The sequence below is a fragment of the Carcharodon carcharias genome, chromosome 7, assembly GCF_017639515.1.
Source record: "Carcharodon carcharias isolate sCarCar2 chromosome 7, sCarCar2.pri, whole genome shotgun sequence".
NCBI lineage: Eukaryota > Metazoa > Chordata > Chondrichthyes > Lamniformes > Lamnidae > Carcharodon > Carcharodon carcharias.
The window spans coordinates 166,205,894-166,228,577 of NC_054473.1; the positions used below are offsets into that span (position 1 = coordinate 166,205,894).

The following is a 22,684-nucleotide window of genomic DNA, read 5'->3' on the forward strand; positions in this document are numbered from 1 at the left end:
CCACCACCAGTGATGACACTGGTGACATGGCATAAGTTGGACTGTTGTGCTGTGTGATCCTCCAATGCTAAATTAATGTCTCTATTTGGTGGGGAAGTAGTTAGCATATGCTACTGTCAATGCAGTAGTGGATAGGGAGTGGCACAGCCACTGGGGAGAGGTGGTGGCATAGTGGTAATGTCACTACTCTAATTCTCCAGAGGCCCCACCGACAAGGCAGACCCACCAGAGGTGGCAGCACAATGGTATACAATGAGGAGGGTGTTCCACTGGGAATCAGCTTCGACTCTGGACACCATGAAGTCCCATAGCATCAGGTCAGACCTGGGCAAGGAAATCTGCTGGGTACCACCCACTGAGTCAATTGAATCAGTACAGTTAGGTCGAATTGGGGAATCTGGTGGTTTGGTCAAACTTTTCACATTTGTCGCAGCTCAGGGAACAGTTGTTGAACACCACTTGGAGGAAGCACTGAGGATGGCAAGGGCAGAGAATGTACTCTAGGCATGGGGACTTCAATGTCCATCACCAAGAGTGGCACAGTAGCACCACCATTGACTGAGCTGGCTGAGTCCTAAAGGACATAGCTGCTAGACAGGGTCTGTGGCAGATGGTGAGGAAACCAACGAGAGGGAAGAACATACTTGACCTCGGCCTCATTGTTCTACCTATCACAGATGCAGCTGCCCATGACGGTATTGGTAGGAGTAACCACCTCACAGGCCTTGTGAAGATGAAGTCCCAACTTAACAATGAGGATACCCACCATTGTGTTGTGTGGCACTACCACCATGCTAAATGAGAGATTTTGATCAGATCTAGCAACTCAAAACTTGGCATCCATGAAATACTGTGGGCTTTCAGCAACAGCAGTATTGTATACATCCACAATCAGTAACCTCATGACCTGGCATATCCCCCCTACTGCCATTACTATCATCATCAAGCCAGCGGTCAACCCTAGTTCAGTGAAGAGTGCCGGAAGGCATGCCAGGAACAGCATCAGGCATACCAAAAAACTGAGATAACCTGGTGAAGCTACAGCACAGGGCTACTTGCATACCAAACAGCAGAAGCAGCATGCAATAGAGAGAGCTAAGCAATCCCACAATCATCAGATCAGACCTAAGCTCTGCAGTCCAGCCACGTTCAATCATGAAAGGTGATGGACAATTAAACAACTAACTAGAGGAGAAAGCTCCACAATTATCCCCATCCTCAATGAAAAGAGCCCAAACCATCAGTGCAAATGAAAAGACTGAAGCATTTGCAGCCATCTTCAGCCAGAAGTGCTGAATGGATGATCCATCTCGGTCCCCACCTGAGGTCCCCATCAACACCGATGTCAGTCTTCAGCCAATTCGATTCACTCCATGTGATATCAAGAAACAGCTGAAGACACTGGATACTGCAAAGGCTACGGGCCCTGATAAAATTCCGGCAATATTTTTTATTCGTTCATGGAATCTGTGCATTGCTGGCTAGGCCAACATTTGTTGCCCATCCCTAATTGCCCTTGAGAAGATGGTGGTGAGCTGCCTTCTTGAACCGCTGCAGACCTTATGGTGTAGGTACAACCACAGTGCTTTTAGTAAGGGAGTTCCAGGATTTTGACCCAGTGACATTGAAGGAGTAATGGTGATATATTTCCCACGTCAGGATGGTGAGTGGCTTGGAGGGGAACTTCCAGGTGGTGGTGTCCCCATGTATCTGCTGCCCTTGTGTTCTAGATGGTAGTGGTCGTGGGTTTGGAAGGTGCAATCTAAGGAGCCTTGGTGAGTCCTTGCAGTACATCTTGTAGATGGTACACATGGCTGCCACTGTGCGTCGGTGGTGGTTGGAGTGAATGTTAGTGGATAGGTTGCCAATCAAGTGGGCTGCTTTGTCCTGGTGTCAAGCTTCTTGAGTATTGTTGCAGCTGCACTGATCCAGGCAAGTGGAGAGTATTCCATCACACTCCTGACTTGTGCCTTGTAGATGTTTGTCAAGCTTTGGGGAGTCAGGAGATGAGTTATTCACCACAGGATTCCCAGCCTCTGATCTGCTCTCATAGTCACACACAGTATTTATATGGCTAGCCCAGTTCAGATTCTGGTCAGTAGTAACCCCCAGGATATTGATAGTGGGGGAATTCAATGATGGTAATGCCACTGAATTTCAAGGGGCAATGGTTAGATTCTCTCTTGTTGGAGATAGTCATTGCCTGACACTTGTATGGCGAGAATGTTACTTGCCACTTGTCAGCCTAAGCCTGGATGTTGGCATATTTGGACATGAACTGCTTCAGTATCTGAGGAGTCACGAATGGTGCTGAACACCTGTGCAATCATCAACTAACTACAACACTACTGAGCTTATGATGGAAGGAAGATCATTGGTGAAGCAGCTGAAGATGGTTGGGCCTAGGACACTGGGAAGACTTGTGCCCCAGAATTAGCTGCACCCCTAGCCAAGCTGCCCAGTATAGCTACAACACTGGCATCTACCTAGTAATGGGGAAAATTACCCAATTATGTCCTGTACACAAAGCAGGACAAATCCAACCAGACCAATGACTGCTTTCAATCATCGGCAAGCGATGGAAAGTGTCGTCGAAGCACTATCAAGCAGCACTTACTCATCAATAACCTTTTCGTTTATGCACAGCTTAGGTCTGCCAGGGGTCACTTAGCTCCTGACCTCATTAAAGACTTAGTTGAAACATGGACAAAAGAATTGAACTCCAGAGGTGAGGTAAGGTGACTGCCCTTGTCATCAAGGTATCATTTGACCAAGTGTCAAGGAGCTGTAGCAAAACTGGAATCAATGGGAATCAGGGGGAAAATTCTCCACTGGCTGAAGTTATATATTGTGCAAAGGAAGATGGTTGTGGTGGTTGGAAGTCAATCATCTCAGTCCCAGGACATTACTGCAGTAGTTCTTCAGGGTAGTATCCCAGGCCCAACCATCTTCAGCTATTTCATCAATGACCTTCCCTCCATCATAAGGTCAGAAATGGAGATGATCATGGATGATTAAACAATATTCAACACCATTCACAACTCTTCAACATACTGAAGCAGTCTGTGTCCAAATGCAGCACCACCTGGATGACATTCAGGCTTGGGCTGATAAGTGACAAGTAACATTCACACCACACAAGTGCCAGGCAATGACCATCTCCAGCAAGAGAGAACCTAACCATCTCCCTTTGACATTCAATGGCATTACCATTGTTGCACCCCCACCACTATCATCATCCTGGGGATTGCCATTGTCCAGAAACTGAACTGGACCAGCGATATAAATACTGTGTCTACAAGAGCAGGTCAGAGGCAGCGTGTGCCATTTGCAAGATGCATTGTTGAAATTCACTAAGGTTCCTGCGTCAGCACCTTCCAAACTTGTGACCTCTACTACCTAGAAGGGCAAGGGCAGCAAATCCATGGGAACACCTCCATCTGGATGTTTCCCTCAAAGTCACTCACCATAGTGACTTGGAACAAGATCACCATTCCTTCACTGTTGCTGGGTCAAAAATCTGGAACACCCTCCCTAAGAACACCATGGGTGTTCCTAAACACAATGGCCGGGATTTTCCCCTTGGTGATTTGGGGGCGGGGCCCGCTTGCCGAGGGGAAAATGACACGGGATGACGTCGGGAGGAATCCTCGACGTCATCCCGGTCCCTTTAAATTTTTAGGAAGGCGGGCGGACAGCGAAATCAGCTGTCCGCCCACTGACCTGTCAATGGCCAATTGAGGCCATTGAGACGCTAGTTAAAGTAATTAAAGACCTGCCCATCCAGCCTTAAGGCTGGCGGGCAAGCCAGGAGCCCCAGCGGGCTCCAGATTATTGATGAAACTTCATCCACTGGTGGGATGAAGTTTCATGTCTGTTTTTTTAAAAATTAACAAAGTTTATGTGGTCTTTATTAACATGTCCCATCTCGTGTGACAATGGAAGTCAATCATCTCAGTCCCAGGACATTGCGCCAGTAGTTCCTCAGGGTAGTATCCCAGGCCCAACCATCTTCAGCTATTTCGTCAATGACCTTCCCTCCATCATAATGTTACACGAGGGGGACGTTAATAATTTTTTAATTTTTGTATTTTTAAAGTTATTCGGACTGTCACTCATCTCCCTGAGACAACGCTTTGCCTTGGAGCAGTGCGCTCTTTCACGCGCATGCGCAAAAGAGCGCACTTTGACAGATAGGGAATCCCTCAACACCCCCCCACACAGGAAGCGCATAGCACTTCCTGTCAGGGATGCCGCTGGGTGGGCCTTAATTGGCCCGCCCACTTAAAATGGCAGCGGGCCCCGTTTCTGTGGCGGGAGTCGGCTGCCCTCCCGCCGCCGAGCCGGTGGGGCCCACCCACAAACCAAGGGCAAGATTCTGCCCAATGACTGCAGCAGCTCAAGAATGCAGCACACCACCAGCTTCTCAAGGGCATTTAGGGATGGGCAATAAATGCTGGCCTAGCCAGCGATGCCCACATCCCATGAACGAATATGAAAAAAAGTCAATGGCTAAAATAAAAACGTATTGCAATGTGATGCAAGTCAGGTCCAGAAGTGCCCTCATCATTGATTTTGTTTTTTAATGGGGATATCTGGAGAAGCGAGAAAGTATGGGTAGCATACGTAATGGAACAGATCACCTCCATAATTTTCTGCAATTTCTGTCCAATGATAATGTGTCTGCCATAGATATGCCACTTTAATGACTAAAGTTTTTAACACTTTAAGAACTCTACCGTAAACAACCTCACCTGGTGTTTGTAACTGAATAGAATGGTTTGACTCATTGGCCCATTCCAAATGCTTATTTCTGTGTGATTGGTTCCCATCCAAGGACAATGATAGCAAACTATTCACTCAGACCTGTACATTTTGGTATTCCAGATGTATATTCTCTGCAGTTTACAGAAATAGCTAACAACTAATTCTTCTTGTGTGCTGTAAAAATATAATAAATAATGTGGATGTAAATGCTCAGTCATTGAATATATTCAAGATAAGATTCATAGACACTACGTGAATTAATGGATATGGGGATAGTGCAGGATGGTGGAATTCAGATAAACAATGAGCCATGGTAGTATTGAATGGTGGAGCAGACTTGAAGGGCCGAATGGTTTACTTCTCTTTCTTATGATTGATGTTCATTAGTTGCTGTGCATTGAAATCATTGCATAACCTGTAGAAAAAGAACATACAGAATTATTCAACCTGTTGAATTTAATTGCATTTCTGCACTAAAAATGCTATTGACGCTTCACTATAATCAAATAAAATTTTAGAGACATTGCAATGATCCCGTTTCATAATACCTAGAATTCAGTATTGGCCAAAACATATCTTCCAGACTTAATCACACTTTTTGATGTCATTAATGCATAATATTGTTTTGCAGATGGATATATTTGAACGATCAGTCGCTGTGCATCCCAACAAGCTCTTCTTTTGTATATGGCGCTGTGCCTATTGGTGCTAGCATTTATGTTATTGGAGATTTGGACACAGGTGAGTGTCTGGTAGTTAAAAGTTTGGATTTGACCTATTTTCCAAAAGGCAGAATAGTATGTCAGTATAGCAACATCCTATATTACAAAGCAGTGAGTCATTGCTTCTAAATCTTGACCAAGCTGCCGGAGAACTGCTGGACAGAGGTTAAGTGCTTCTGGATAAATGAATTAAAATATGTCACTTTTGTCCATCTCCTAGCAACCAAGGTAACGGTTGCAAACCATTTGCAAACTTGAAGTAGCATTGCTTATTTAATTAATCTAGAAATTAAATTTTAGGGTTACATTGGCTGTAAATAAAGGCTGTTTTCAAATAATTAGGAAAACCTGGGGCTGAATTTTCCCCCATCCGGGGGGGGGGACGTTGATGGGCGGGCATGTGCAGGCACGCTTCCAATCGGTGCCTCCAATCGGAGGCGCAGTGCCATGTTACGCAGGCAGGCCAATTAAGGCTCACCCAGCATGACGTCCTCAGGGAAGCGCTGTGCGTCCCTGTGCGGGCGGGGTGGGGGGGTGGAATGCCTAAAATCGAGAGTGCGCTCTTTCGCGCATGCGCACAAAAGAGCGCAGTCATCTCCCTGAGGCTAAGTGCAGCCTCAGGGAGATCACCTTGACTTTCAAAAATATTAAAAATTAAAAAAATTTCCCTTACATGTCCCCTCATGTGACAATGTCACATGAGTTGGGACATATTCATAATTTCCAAAAAAAACTTTATTGAAATTTTTAAAACCCTACATGAAACCTCATCTTGCCTGTGGATGAGGTTTCATGTTTTTTCTACTTCTCGCCTGGCCTTCCCGCCAAATTTAAGATAACTCTTTCGAGTACAAACCCATTTCCATCTGTTTCAGATGAAGTTACATTGTTTCATAGTTTGCCATTGTGAGATTTGAACTCTTGATCTTGGGGTTACAAACCCAGTACCATAACCACTTGGCTATTTAGGCCAAGCCCCAAAATATGCATCACAAGTGATAACACACGAGAGCTCGTCCGGGATTTGAACCCGGGACCTCTCGCACGATCATTTTTACGAAAACCCCGAAGCGAGAATCATACCTCTAGACCAACGAATTTAAGGTACTTTAACTGATCTGTCAATGGCCTCAATTGGCCATTGACAGGTCGGCGGATGCGCAGCTGATTTTGATGAGCCCCCGCTTTCCTGAAAATTTAAATGTGGCACGGTGACGTCGGGAGTTCCGCCTGACATCACTGCGCGTCATTTTATGCGTCAGCGAGCGGGCCCCGCCCCCGCTTGCCGACGGTAAAATCCAGCCCCTGGAGTTGTACAGTAGTATAGTTGATAAAGCCTGATCACCTGTTGCATTATTACCACAAAACAGCTTCAGTCATAAATGTTCTGATATTTTAAGTGGCAATCATTTCTGTATTTATTTTAATGGATGTTAACTATAGTTATTTTTGGAGAACCTTTGCTTTGCCATGAAGTCAATGAATACTTTCCAATGATGCCTGAACGAGCAGTATTTAACATCTTTCCTTCATTACTTCTAGGCACACAGTATGACTTTGTCAGAGAATTTCGCAGAAGTACAGGAACCTGGCATCACACCAAACAATTACTGCCTTCAGACCTCCGGCGAACAGGCTGCGCAGCTCTGCGTATTGCAAATTGCAAGCTTTTCAGGCTACAGTTACAACAAGGTCTCTTTCGCATACGCATTCCCTCTGTAGGGCCAAATGGACCATAATGCAAATAAATGGTCACTGGTGATTCCATTTAGGAACAAAACATATATCACATAATGGGGGATAATCTTGCAAAGCCTGATATCTTCGTTACCAATTAGTAATGGTTAAAAATGTATCCTGCAGGGGCAATGCATTGTCGCACACATTTTAATATGAAGCAGGGAAGTTATACTTTTTTCCTTATTTTCTGAAGGCTCAGTTATGATATTTCTAATTGTAGAATTGAAATTGCGGGACATTAATGGATGGTAAAGCCAAATCTTCAGCTTTCTAATATAAAGTAACCTGAAACTGATATTTAATGGGGACAAATCTGAAAAGGAGCTGGCTGTTGGAAAAATGCAACGCTGATGTGGAATTCTGGCGATAGCTCCTATTCCAGTGAGAATGAATTGTATTCTCATGTAAAAATTCTAATGTAAACTGTAAAGTCAGTTTTATTTTTTCACTATGCTAAACAATAGTTCTAATACAAAATGTTGCATTAATTATTAAATTATCTTTTAAAGCTCAGGCTTGTTAACTTCAAAAACCAGCAGCGAAAAATGGCTATACCTTACATGGATCATAGGGCACGACGTCCACGTGACTGAACCGATAGGAAATAGAAATGGCCACAGAAAACCTAGATTTGACAACTCTTTACTTTCAAAGAGGATAGCTGTAATATTAAAGTGTCTTAGAGTAGCTGCGTCACAGAGTGGGATAAGGTTGTTACTGTTAGAATTGTATCGATTATCAAGTTAATGACATACACCTAAGTTTCAAAACAATATTCAAGTTCAGTAGGTGGCAAACTTAAAGTAATTAATAGATCTGTTGGAGAAAGTTACATCTCTGCTGTAAAGTTTCAGACTGCATTCTGAAGTTGAAGCAGTTTGCATTTGTTATATAAACGTGATTATTCCTCTTTTCAACCTCCTGTTAAATAACATTACATGTCTGTCTAGTACCACAGATGATTACGCTGGCTATTTTCACAAAATGTTATTTGATGTGGAACTACAAGTTATGAACTGACAGCATTAAAGGGTGGAAACCTACAGTGCTATCACAGAGACTTATCTGCCAGCACATTAATGTACTTTGTACATAAAGCTTTTACCATTTTAATTACCTATTTTAAGGCATAGTTTAAACAAAGTAGGCAATCAGCTTCAGGATACTGCTGCCCTCCATCCATTTCCATCTGTCTTGTCACCTCCCTTTTTTGCTTTCAAGAACCTGGTCGAAATTCTTCTCTTAGCCCATGTTGCCATTTGCCCATCCTACCTTCATTTCTTTCCACCATACCCCTTTCTTCTTTATTGTCAAATGAAGAGACATCTTTCTGAATGTAAAAAGCACTATATAAATACAGGTTATTACTCTCATGGTGCTGATAGTGACTCACTTATTAGTTATCTAGCTACCCCACTTGTGATGAAATTGTGTTGTTCAACTTATTGTGTATCCTCAGCTTTATCTATGTAAGTTGCAAATTACTGGTGCTTCATCAGTGTTCAGATCTGTCAGATTTTACATAAGAGTGGTTACAAATAGATTGCAAGTTGGATTCACTTGCACAAAATTACATTGGGTAATGGCTTTTTTTGGAGCATGCTTTCAGGATATTCACTTGCATTCATCATTTGTGGCATCCTGAAAGAGTGAATGACGAGGCAATAGACGTTTTCAGACGTAACTCACTCATATTGAACCCTATGGTTCTGCTACAATCAGGCAAGCATTCAGTTTCTAATTTTTCCTCGTCCATTCCATCTCTTCTGAATATGGTGGTGTGTACTAGGATATAGTTCTATGGTCTATTGTAGCCTCTGGTACCTTAGCTAAGATATAAGCTGAGATATTGAATCCCAATTTATCTGAGCTGAGCCAGTGAGGACCTACTGCTTAATTGGACATACAGACCAATAAATTGGAGTCTACTCATGTCCACATTCAATGTCTATACACACATGTTCATTTGCCTGTTCATACGCTAAGTGTTATTGGCTAATGATTAAGACTGGCAACCCTTACTGAATTTAACTTCCTTTATCTCTGCTTACCCCCCCACCAAACACCACCACCCCACCCCCATTCCCAGAGAGCAATTGTAGTGTCTTTATTTGCTGCCCCAGCTAAGATTGGTTAACTTAGCACAGACCCAGAATCGAATTTGGCCTGTTTCAGTTTTGTGTAGCTAAGCACAACATTTCAGTTTTGTGTAGCTAAACACAACGTTATATCAATGCACTGCACTATGGTGAAAACTGCCCAGTGTGTACCTCTATTCATCTGTAATCAAAGTTTTTGCTTCTGTGGCTTCTTTTGAGTCACTGGTGTTTTCACAAGACCTCATGGGATCACTGTCTTCCATATGGTGGAAAGCAGTGATTTGGCAACTGCTTGGGTGATCTTAGCAAATGCAGAAACAAAATGAAGACAGTTTGTTGTTTGAACGTCCTAGTTGAATTAGTGCTGTAAATTCAGTTAATTAGATGTGGAGCTTGTCCAATAGTGTCTCAGTGCGGTGTTAAGACATGCAGGCCTGATTGCATTTGGCTGCAGTGTGCCTCAGGCACAAAGAAAAAGAAACTGCCCTGCTTTCCAGCACCAATAAACTCCAGTGATCTGTTGGAAGCGTGCTTTTGGGTTACATTCTCGCAAGAACCAGGCATAACTCTGGTGGTGTCTATGGTAAAACAGTTCACTATTTTTCACTGCATGTCCTCCGTGTGATTGAAGTACCAAAGGGTCACCAGCACCTGCTGAACTGTTCTTCATTATGAATCACTAATCTTAGGAGAGGGGAGAATTAAGAGGCAAATTAGAAGGAAAATCAAAGTCTAAGTAGACTTTGAATACACTTTTTACTGGGTTCTGGAGGTGTTTATTGACATAATGGTTAAACATTAATACATTAGTTTTACATTGAAACCAGAAATAATACCAGGTTAATTTTGTGGTAAAGTATCACAAAAATCGCCACCTTACACATGTACTATGCTATCATTATTTAAGGGCACTTCCTTTTGCTCTAACAATTAGATCCCTAAGTTAGCCACTAAAAAAGCTAACTTGGGGTGTACAGAAAAGCAGCATGATGGGACAGAGTAACATGAACCATCCACATGCCCCATACTGCTGGATATCATGCCATAATATAGTTTACCCAATATAATATATCACAACATAAAAAAATGCCTTTTTAAATGTTTTTCTTGTTTAAATATTTTTAAAATATTGAAGCAGAACAATAGGAGATGAATGCACATATCCTGCGACAATGTTAATTATCTTAACACAATGATAAAAAGCAATGATGTTGCTCAGTCTTTACAGGAGAGGTTTCCATTTAAATTGAATTTGGATATAGAAGTTTTGAGAAGCTCTATAGTAAATTTCAGTACCAGAGATTTGCATTAGTACTGTGTAATTCCTGTGCTGCTGCATATATACTACTGCATTATGTACAATTGTCTAATCCTAAAAAAAAATCGGGTTAGCTAGTAATTTGCATTAAACAACCTCAAAAAGTGTACATGTGCATTTCTCCATTCCATAGCCTTTCACCCTTTTCTGGTTATAAAATGACAAACACAAAATTTATAGCTGCTGGGTCGTACAGAACTCAAGTATTGCTGAAAAAAGTGACGTGCTGTTGAAGCTTTTCATCTTGCACTTGTCAGGAATGCCAAATTTCAAAGGGAGCAACAATTTTTACTGCTTGAGAAAAGGGTGCTGATTGTTTGGCAAGTCAATTTTGATTGGTTGAAGTGATGCCATGGAAAATGCACCAGGGAACTATTGCCCCATACTTTTGTTTGATTCAAAAAAGGCACAATGCCTAGAAATGTGCTTTCTGCTTGCAGAGGACCAGTCCCTGCACATGAGTATATGTAGCTTCTAACGAGTGTAGGTAAACCAGAATGCGAGCGCAACTAATAACCTTAAATTGGTTGTTAGCATAATCCTTAGCACATTTGGGATTTTTGTTGAGTGCTATCCAATCACAAAACCAAATCTAACATTAGACATTATGTTTTGATTTTTGCAAGCATGGAAAATTAGTTGAAAATCTTCAATCCTTTCCTTTGCCCTCAAAATATTTTGGCGTGATTAATGTTACTTTAAGCTGACAAAATCAGTGTAAACAGGTAAAGCTGTTAACTCAACTTGAGAACATGATGTAGTCATCAAAGAATCCCTAGAAAATGTTTTTTTATGTTTTGTGTGATTGTTGTGTTTCCTAAATATTTATATTAGATACTAACTATTTAAGTATCTGGCATTAATTTCATCGTCGATTTCCACGAGATTTTGCTATTCACAAATTTGGAAAAATTTGAATTCTACCCAATTATTTTGATTTTTTTTATAAAATCTATGAAATTGATCCATGATGTTTCAGTAGAAATGCCAAATTATGAAATTATCAAAGTGCACTTTTTAATTGTTTGAGGGATTTTTTTTTTTGCAGCTATTCCAATCGTGTAATATAGTACAGTCAAAGCCTTAATAGTTTTTTTAATAAAGTTTATCCTTTCCCTCCTTTCACCTGCGCAGTAGAGGAACTAAGCTTTAGATCAGAGTTACGGCACTTGATACAATTTAATTAGGGTTTGATAGGTTTTCATAGATCTAGAATTTGCTTTACATTATGTAATATAGCTGTACGCATTATTTGTTCTATTCAGGGAATGTGGGTGTCGCTGGCTAGGCCAGCATTTATTGCCCAACCCTAATGGCCCTTGAACTGAGGTCACTTCAGAGGGCATTTAAGAGACAACCATGTTGCTGGATGACAGGTTCCCTTCCCTAAAGGACATTAGTGAATCAAATGGGTCTTTCCAACAATCGACAATGATCATCATTAGACTTTTAATTCCAGATTTTTATTGAATTCCAATTCCACCATCTGCCATGATGGGATTTGAACCCAGGTTCCCTGGGTCTCTGGGTTACCAGTCCAGTGACAATACCATGATGCCACTGCTCCCCCCCCCCCCCCCCCCCCAGTCTGATAACATACAAGCAAAACGTTTTTTGTATCAGTCTATACATTGTCTTCTAGGATGACACAATTTGGTCTTGTTGTTTGTAACCCCTGTTCTGTTGAATGGCCACTATCATCTCAAAAACATCATCTCAAAATGATGAATATTCAGGGTAGAATTTTCCCCGTCGGGGGAGTTGTGCAGGGGCGGGCACAGACCCGATCGGCACCCCCGATCAGGTCTGCGGCGCCATTTTACGTGGACAGGCCAATTAAGGCCCGTGTCGTGTGACGCACGTTTGGAAGTGCTGAGCGCTCCCTGTGTGGGCTGGGGGTGGGGTTTCCTGAGTCGGGGCATGCACGCGAAAGAGTGCATAAATCTTCCTGAGGCACAGAGCTGTCTTAGGGAGATTAGTTTGAGTTCCAAAAATTGTAATAAAGAAAAAAAAATTTTAAGACATGTCCCCTCATGTGACGGTGTCACATGAACTTGGACATGTCAATAAGCTTTAATGAAAAAATGTATTTAATTTATGAACCCTTCATGAAACCTCATCCCGCCCGTGGATGAGGTTGCATGAAAAATGCGAAGGCCGCCTGGGCTCTTCGCCTGCCCACCAACCTTAAAGGTTGGACGGGCAGCTTTCTCAATAGGCTTAATTAGTTCATTAATGGCCTTAACAGGTCTTTGACAGGTCGGTGGGCTCGCAGCTGACTTTCGCCCGACATCACCCCGGGGGCCCCCGCTTACTGGGCCAAAGATTCAGCCCTAAGAGTCAACTCCAAACCCACAGGAGACATAAAAGTTCCCAAATTGCTCATAAATAATAAAAAGTAGCTTCTATAGTGTAAAATGTTGGAGTGTGTTGTGGACAGAGTAGATAACCTTTTACAAACAACTTGACCCCCACTGTTATAGCTTATGATGTTCTCTAAACCTAGCTGTGTTCCAAGTTTTATAACTCGCTCCAGCCCAGTGTTTTGTATATTCATTGTGATATGAGGTACACTTTGTGCTGCAGAACTGAGATTTTACTGGAAATCCCCTTCCAAACATTTGGCATTTTAACATCTGACTTGCTTATAAATAGATTGCTGTATCAAGATTAATATCTGAAACGTACAACACTAAGGCCTGGCAAAGAGTAGAATCAGTCTTGGAATTCTCAGTTTGTAAACGGATAGCACATGGAATAAATCATTGAACTGCCACATTTAACTATCTTCAGTTTGGCAATCCAAGCCATGCCTCATTGAATTGGAAATTGGAATATGCATAAATCTTTGCTATCTCTTCCAAACACATTAAATAGCAGATGTACATTGTTTTATCTCATTGTTAAATCAGTTTTCTCAGTGCTGTGTTGCCATGTTCTTATTGTTAACTGTGGCACAACAGAGAGAAATTGTTGATTGCAATGTTAGCTTGAATGATGAAAATCAAGTCATTTACCTGTATCAAACTTCAGCACTGTACTTGCTGCTAAATTATTTCAATCTGTAGCACATATGACAGTTCTTTAGATGCTGATAAATGTGTTCATACTATTCCTATTTTCCACAAAGAAACAGTAGTTCTGAGCTAATTTGTTGAAAGTTTCAGAGGTTAGAGTTTCAGAAATGTGTCTTGGCAACTTTAGTAACTAATCTTACAATCACACAAAGTAGCTGGTTCCTCATAGGAAATGGGCATAATGCCCTGCTTTATCCAACAACATCTTTACATACTTAAGCTCTCAAAGTTACAAATGAGATGTACAATCTTTTCCCCAAACCTGCTAGTATATTAAAACTTCCATATTGTTATATTCATCACCAATGTAGAGGAAATGAGAGAGTGGAATGTAAAAAATACTTTGTTTTGAACGATTTCTAAATTACTGCAAGGTAATGTGTTACCGATGTCTCAACATCCCATGTATTGTGCTTAACCATGCTGTTTTAGACTAATATAAAATTGGTATCCATATTGACAGCTTTATGGATCACAGTTGCCCAATTGGTTGCTTTGCTATTAAAATGCAGAATTTTTTTGATTAGCCGCGCACAAATATTTTCCTAAACAAATATCTTCTCCAATTTAAAAAAACTGAAGTTTTAAAAAGTAACAATCTTATGGAAAAGGGGCCTCAAGGACAAGATGAATATGGGAAATGCAAGTTTCAAGTTTGTATAGCAGGTGATATTTAATATTCTGTTGTAATTCAAATTTATTTTGTGGGAGATATATTCTCGTTGATTTTTGTTGTTGAACATTTTTCATCCGTTTACCCTGCTGAATTTCAAATAGAATACATTCTAGATTAACACATGATCAAACCTATCTCATATATAATTTTATACATTAATTATTAAATATACTGCCTGTTTACATTGCACTGACATAAAACTCTATGCAAATACCTTACATGAAAATGGCAGTAACACAAAGTTAATCATTAGACCACTCATACTTCCATCTTGACCAGTTAAACCAAAATTAATTAACTGCATGTCACTACACACAAGTCTAGAAAATGGGTGTAGAGATTCTTGAAATCTTGTGTCCTTCCAAAAAAAAAACAACAGACAATAATTCTAACCAAAATTGCAATAAAAACAAAAAGCTGTTACTTTATTTGCATTTGGAGCTGGGAGATAGTAACCTTAATTTGGAATAGTCCAAGTTTTGCACAATGGGATGGGATACTAGGGAATTGGGCATATTGCCTTTTTGCTCTCATTTGAACTATTAAATGTTCATAGCACAAGATTATAAAAGCAAATTTTTAAATTATATTTGGCTTTAAGAAAGTATTTTTAAGAGGAGAAGCAGTTTGCAATTTTAAAACCACTATTTACTTTGAGGGACCTTATCAATAGACTTAAGTTACAGTTCATTGAAACCTATAGATATTTTGGTAAATAACTTTTTGCAATGACCATAACTCCAATTGAAATGGGTTTTCCTGCATTGTTGTATGTGGCAATTTTTAGATGTCTTGTCTTTCATCTGTCCTCATCTGAGGGTTGGCTGCATTATGAGCATCTTTCTCCAGCATTAATTACAAAGTATTTTCCCTTTCTTGTAAATGAAATAGAGCAACCCTAAAACCATCAAAATTTCACACAATGCTTGGCAGTTAACTGTCAGTCACCATCACTGGTGCATTCTCCATGGTAATGCCTCTAGCAATCAGAGTCTGCTCACCAATCAATCAGTCCTCTTTTCACATACAGTATAAATTGTTGTCTTCCCCTATATTGGTATTCTTGCAGTGTCCTGAAGAGTGCAAGATGATAAACTTCGACATGTCTTTTTTTTTCTACAGCAATACTCATAGCTAAGAATGTCTTGAACAAAGGATGATTTGATGTGTGTCCAGGAACTGATATATAACTACTAACATTTTTTAAAATTAACCCAGGTAGTTTATTTTGGTAATGTTTGGCAGCAACATTTTAGTATAATTATTACAAAGAAAAGTGAAGGGAACATGCATGCATGAAATTGATATACCTTTCCTATTCAGCCCTCTGAGTTTACTCAGTGAGTAGCTGAACTACACAGACCAAGTATATCTTTGGTTCAATCCATGATCTGTACCATGTTAGCTGATCCTAGGGCAGCAATGTTACAATTATCCTCTATGCCCTTGGGTTAGCCAGGGGAAATTAGCCAGATTTCCCATTTCTGATTGTTGTTGACAACATGTTTGTGTGATCATCAGATGAATGGAGTTCAGTGATGTTATCCTTTGGAAGAATAGTTTGCCAAGACTGGATGACCGTGAATAAGTCAGGAATATTTTGACTGAGGGACCAGAAGACAAATTGCCAATGAAAATGCAGTTCAGCAAGAAGTTGTCTGCTTCAGGACAGTTGAAGGGAAAATTTGCATGGCGGTTGGCAGGGGAAATATTGCTTGCATCAGCAATGCTAAACTTAAGAAATTTTAAACAGTGTTACACTGATTAAAATTTTTTACAACAGAAATGACTGATCTGAAACCCAAAGTTTGTGCAACTTGACCATAGTTAGATCTCATAAAATTTATGCAGAATCCTAGCAAAATTTAATCTCTGGTGCTGGTCACTAAACTGAGCATTTTCCACTTTGTCAGCTCAAGCTCTTGGTGAAATGCAACCTTTACAAAATGACTTACCAGCTATATCTCACATAGCACACAGTATCCTAATGTAACTTCTTCCATCTGCACCACATTTAAATGTTTTCTTTTATACTATTAACACTACTAGAATGTCCAAACTCTTCCTTTGTACTTTTGAAAGTTTGCAAATTATTATTTTAAAAGACAATAATATATAACCTTTGGAGTTTTCTATATTTTCAGCTACTATAATATTTGTATGTATCTTTGCATAAATAATTAATGATCTGAAAGGGAAAAAGTATCTGGTCTATCTAGCCTGTCCTATACAAAAATCCACCTCAGTCAAAAGCCATGCAATCTCTTGGGAGAGGCAAATATATAATACCCACTTCCATAAATATGTTATTTATAACATTCCACCAATATCATCAACACAACAGTATCAACTTCCTCTGTGCTACTTTCAAAATTCAAATCATAACAGAATTGCACTTAATTTTGAAAAAAGTGAATGCCTTGTTGTACAAGAATATTGAATATTTTATTTTAATGGACCTTTTTCGATTTGCATATTTCGCTACCTTTTTTGAACAGTTTTTCTTTCTTGTATCAATATCTGATCCCTAGCTTCTACCCTATATCATCTCAGGTAAAACAAGCAACTTATCTGTGGCCTCTGTCAGTGATGTTTTTGAGTCAGCTGTTAAGAATGCAAAAGTAATACATTGCTGAAAATCATCAGTGGAAAGTATCATCTGAGATTAAGAATTAGGACATCATGAGGAGTACCTTCTGTTGCTTGTGCAACCTTTTCCAACATGATCTTTTGCCTGAGCAATGTTTTTTTTATTTTCTTTCCCCAGGTACATTTGTGAACTTGAGCACAATTTTACCTTTGGTGTTTTAGCAACCTCGTACTATACTTTCAGCAATTGCACTTGAACCCATTGTATAAGAACAGAACTGGAGGTTGAGCTGTAGCCTTTTTTTCATACTTTTGATCTATGCATGTATCTGCACCTCCTGTGTTTGAATAATTAACAATTTTCTGCACAGGGAGAGGAATGCCAATCTCATTGTGCGCAGATGACCAGTGTTAATTTTAAAAGGTGATGTGTTTAGTCCTTTCCTTTTGCAATTTGGATGTGTTAGTATTTAACATTCTAAATGTTATAATTACGTTGTTTTATAACACACATTGTGCTGCTGAATTATTTAAAACAAAACTAAAATTCTACATGGAACAAAACAGTGTTCATTATAAGTTGGTAACATGTCTAACGGATATAGTACTCAAAAATATAATTGTCGAACAATATTATTTTAAATGATAGAGTTTTATGAAGAGTGCTAATATTTTAGTAAAGCTGTGAGTACAGAACTTCAGCAAATCCATAAATCTTTGATAACATGTTACAGTGAAGCTGTAAAAATGGCAAAGTAGGCTAATGAATTTCACGTGACATAAATTAACATAGCTTCTCTGATATTGCTAAATTATTATACTTCATTTGAAAGGAGTCAGAAGTAGTGGAGATGGAAAAAGCAAGCTTGTGAATACAAGAAATCTGTATCAATGCATAGTGGCTTTTTAAAAAGACACTACAAATGCATTATATTGCACGTCCCAATACTTCATTACTTTTGCTCAGTATAGTCATTAACAATTTTACATCAGTTATTGTGTGTATGGTAATTCCAGTACAGTGGCATGAAACCTGATCTTACCTTGTGTTGTCAACCATTTGTTTCAGTATTAAGAAGCTTCAGAAATAACTCTATGCTAAGTTAATATGGCTTGACTTCCAAAATATTTTAGACAGTTGGATGCTGGGGTAATGGGTGAATAAACTCCTATTTGTTTAAAAAGAAGTATCTGTTGCACTTACATGCTTTAGCAGCAGTCAACCAATTGACCTTAAATGTTAGGCATCCCTAAAGTGGAGAGTACAGTATTAAAATACCTGAAGGAGTAAATGGAAGGAAAAGGGAATCCAGATGGCCTTAAATTCCATTAAGTGACAGAACAACCCTTGCTTCTGTGAATCACTTCAGATTTGCATGTTACAGTGATTTCCATGCACTAAAAATGTTTTATACTAGATATAGCTTTACATTTAAAGCTAAAATATAAAATAATCTGACATGCTGTTGCTATGTGAAAGGTGTCGTTTTCCTTGAGTGACTGGTATTATAGCAATCAAGTCTGTTTAGTTGATCTATGATGCTATCCTCACTTGAGGTGAAACGTATGATGTAATCAATTTAAGGTTACCAAAAGTTAATCCAGAGTGGATTTTTAGGAAGTAACTCTGCTCAATATTAAGAGTTAATCAGCATAACAAACAAAACCCAGTGTCTAATCCACTGTTTTTAAGTGAAGCTGCTTGTAATATAATTAGCCATCTTCTTGTCTTGCACTCAGTCATGAAATTCCCAAAATTTTGGCAGTCAACCAACATTCCTGCAGAAGTGTGAGGAGTTGGTTCCGGTTCAAATGGCGCAAAGAATTTATGGAAGAACTATTGAAGGAGGTGGAAAATAAATAACTAAATCACTATACACAGGACTAGGTAGAAGTTCATTTGTAGCCAGACCAGATAGCCAATAAATTTGGTAGCCTGTCAAAATATCTATCCATTCAACATTGGCATTCTTTGTGTTGTGTAATATATTTCCAGTAATTCCTGCAAAGTGATAGTGACAAATTTCTGCATGATTTGGTCATGCAAAGATTTAGGTTTTATCAATGATTAAACTTGACAAAGTGAAAATATGACCTGTTCCAGCACTTGCTGTCGGGTAGCCACATTTAATTGTCCACTAATATTTTGATACAATTGCTCTAATTATACTGGATGGCTGAAGTAAAGTTACCATTAATGTTCTTTCACATCAAACAGGGTAACAAGGATTATTTTACATTTTAGCCTTTTGTTGATGACTTAATTTCACTTCAGGTATCATTCCTAATTATTCTGACAATCAGGAGCATTACGAATGTAGCATATCATTTACAAAAAATTGGTCCATACATTTACGTTTTATAACTTCTATTGCATTACGGTCAATCGATCACTAGTGTTTACTTATACACTCCAGTTTTGCAGTTGAGGTGTCCAAATAAGGTCTTGATATCTAAAACTTGACTGTGCATGTTTCCTCTCTTTTCTTTTAATCACCAGTGTAATTGTAATATAAGATAAAAGATGAGGTTCAATATTACTGTTTTGTGGTATTGTATAGACTTTACAGCTTTCAGTTTATCAGAAAATATTGAGACAATATTCAAGTGAATCTTTAAGATGATGACATCTGTACTGATATATTTTAGTGCATCCTCTTGAGTTTCAACTAAAATTGTCAACTGTAATACAATGTTTAGTCACTGTGCCCCTAATTAACCTCCTTCCCTCTTCCAGCATGTTTCAATGCAAAACCAGATACCAGGGACATATGCAGTAATCTTGATTGACCTGCTGGATTTTCATCCCTATCTGATTGGTCATTGGCATCTATAATGCAAAAATAGAGATTCGAACAATAATTAGTCACTACATCCTTAAATAGTCTTCAGTCTTCAATGCTTGAAGCAAAACCAAATACTCTGCTTTGTTGTAATGTGCTAATATTGAAACATCTGAAGTAAGGCCTAGTTTGAACTTCTGGATCCCATTGGCCTTGTCCTTGTATTGATTGGCATGAAATACAACATGTACGGAGAGCAGAGATCACAAATAAAAATCAATGTTCTCACTTAAAAATACCTCCATATCATCATCACTCCCAACCTCTAACCTCCTTTTAACCTTTGATTCAGGCTCATGTCCTTTGCCCCTCAGACTGAGCTGCTGTGCATATTTTCTTCCTTTCTCTCTGCCCTGTTCACCAGTGGCATATTGTCAGCTGTCTCAGCCCTACTCTTTGGAACTAACTTTCATTGCTGTTTCACCCTCTGCCTTTAAAATCCTCATCAAAACCTAGGTTTTCAAAAATGTCTTCAGTCAGCTTCCATAATTCTCCTGCTCCTGCTTATATTTGTTTCACCTCTGAAATTTCTTGATTTATTCTTGACAATTGCTATATAAAAGTAAGTGTGGGAACTCCAATTGGCACCTGCAATTCAGTCCAATATATCAATTGATCTTAATCATATTGCTATGAAGTACCATGAAGAGAGAATAAGTTTTACCCACAGGGAAAGAGAGAATTATCATCTCTGAGCCGTTCTGGCATTTTTTTTTAGCAACTGATCTCTGTGTGGCATTAGTGGAGGCCAGGGAGCAGGTCATTTCTCACTCAGGGATGGTGTGTGTAACTAAGAAACTCAAAGTAAAATAACTTTGAAAGAGAGTTTGACCATTCTTTTCAATACCCACCAACAAAAAAAAAAGAAAATGGTGACCGACTCCTTTTAATAAAGTTTCAATTTTGATATGCTTTGTTGAAATTGGGGGCAAGAATTAAACCATTGTATTTCAGAAAAGATTAAATTTATAATGTTACCATATTGCCTTACTTGAATGTAACATTTTTTAAATTTTTTTGATTGGTGTTAAATGCTTTATATTCTACAAGTTGCAGCATTTCTCATTATCCAGCAATTTAAGGAACATAGCTGGCTAAAATTTGGTTGAACGTTCTAGTCAAACTTTAACCCTAATATGCAACCAATACCAGTGCTATATATAGATCTCAAATCGTGTAAATTATTTATATGACTGATGTGCTTCTGCTCTTCGATTACAATTTTAAAAATTTGTTGTGTCTAGAAACATCTAGCTTCACTTTAAATTTGGTTTCAATACTGATTGTACAAATATTTGAGTTAGGAGAGAAGTTTGTTTGATTTCCAGTTCTACCCCTTTGGGCCAGAAGCTCAGTTTAAATCTAAATAATACAGATTTATACTTTTAACTCTATATATAGCAAGTGTAATGGTTGCTCATAATGATCTCAAGTAATCTGTAAGCTTTAATTTTTCATTATCATCTTCATCATTGTCATCAAATGCAGCATCTTGTTTTGTTTCCTGTGATTCATCTGTCACCATGGATTCACCGGTCTCAGATGCTGCTTTCTCCAAAATGGTTGCCATAGCATCCACCGCTTCTTTACAAAGCCTTTTTCCATTTGATGCTTTCACCGTGTTCTCCATTACATTCAGTGACAACTGCCCTTGAACAGGCCATATTCACATTGGTTTTCTTATTAAAACATGTTCTCCACTGTTGCATTAAATCTGATGGAAGCAGACCTTGCTTTAAGTGGAGCAAAGTTTCAAAATGCCTAAGTCAGAGTTGGTGTTATTTTTCATACTGGCCATATTGTTGCAATTTATCAAGTGAAACACGACCAAGACATTTTTTTTCAGGTGACCATGTAAATGCTATCTTCAAGGTATTGAAAGTTGTCTTTTTCTGAAGATTATAAATATAAAACTGTTTTGAACTGTGGAAGAACTGATGAAATTACTGAAATTGGCATTTGGTTTGTACCAATTGAACTTTTATTGTGATTAAATTAAATGTAATCTAATTTATCTTGTCATGTTAACAAAAATGGTTGGATCTGCTTGCCTTTATGTATTAGGGTGTAATAAAACTTGAAATAAAAGTTATTTTATCAGAAATAGGGACTTATGATTAGTTAAAACCTATTATGTAACTTTGACAAATACAACACTAATAAAACTGGTGGAAGTAAACTGGTGTCAAAAGAATATCAATCTACTGGAACTGTTTTTTTTCTTGGGGAAGTTACTGCTTTTAGGTCACAAATGATTTAGTTTGTTCTGGTTTGACTTTTGAAAGAACACAGGTGTCTTTCTCCCTCCACAGCCAAATGCAGCATCCTCAGTTAACTGTTTGCAACATTTAAAATGTATTTGAGACAGATCTATGCAGCTTTCTGAAGCTTTTTTGTATGAGAAAAAATAGTTTTTAAACGCTTTGATTTGAACAAGAATTAACGTGAAGTCACAGAATTAAATCTAATAACACTAACATTATTTGTCTGTCTATTGCTATTGAGTATAAATGAGAAAAAGATTAATCCCAAATGAGCGTATATTTATTGTAATTAGGAATATATTAAGGAATTTCAGTGGGTTGGTATGGAACATCATTACACGACTGTGGAAATCTAAAATCACAAATTTATGAAACTTGCCTAGTGTCTTTAAAATGTACTTCAATTATTAATCTTTGCATGTATCATTTAAGATTATATGTTGTGCCTGGCGCATTCATAATAAATTTCCAAGCAGTACTGGGTGGGTAAGGGAAGGATATGGTTCCATGGGCATCAGTGCCATTCCACCACCTTACCAGGTGGAAAGACCTACAGGCGAGTTGCTCAAAAAATTTTGCTTCAGAACAG

The 22,684-nt window shown here is 38.9% G+C and overlaps 1 protein-coding gene across 2 annotated transcripts in view; it reads left to right on the plus strand.

Annotated features, from left to right (window-relative positions):
- Window positions 1–22,010, plus strand: part of gan (gigaxonin) — a 109,649-nt gene extending 87,639 nt beyond the window's left edge. The window contains exons 10-11 of one of the 2 annotated variants that reach the window (XM_041190987.1): window positions 5,399–5,508; window positions 7,032–8,802. In XM_041190987.1, the coding sequence (XP_041046921.1) occupies window positions 5,399–5,508; window positions 7,032–7,228 (307 nt within the window). In that variant the 3' untranslated portion in view covers window positions 7,229–8,802. Of the gene's footprint in view, window positions 1–5,398; window positions 5,509–7,031; window positions 8,803–15,920 lie in introns of those variants that run through there. The other variant, XM_041190988.1, reaches the window with a different exon arrangement.
- Window positions 22,011–22,684: the final 674 nt, after the last annotated feature.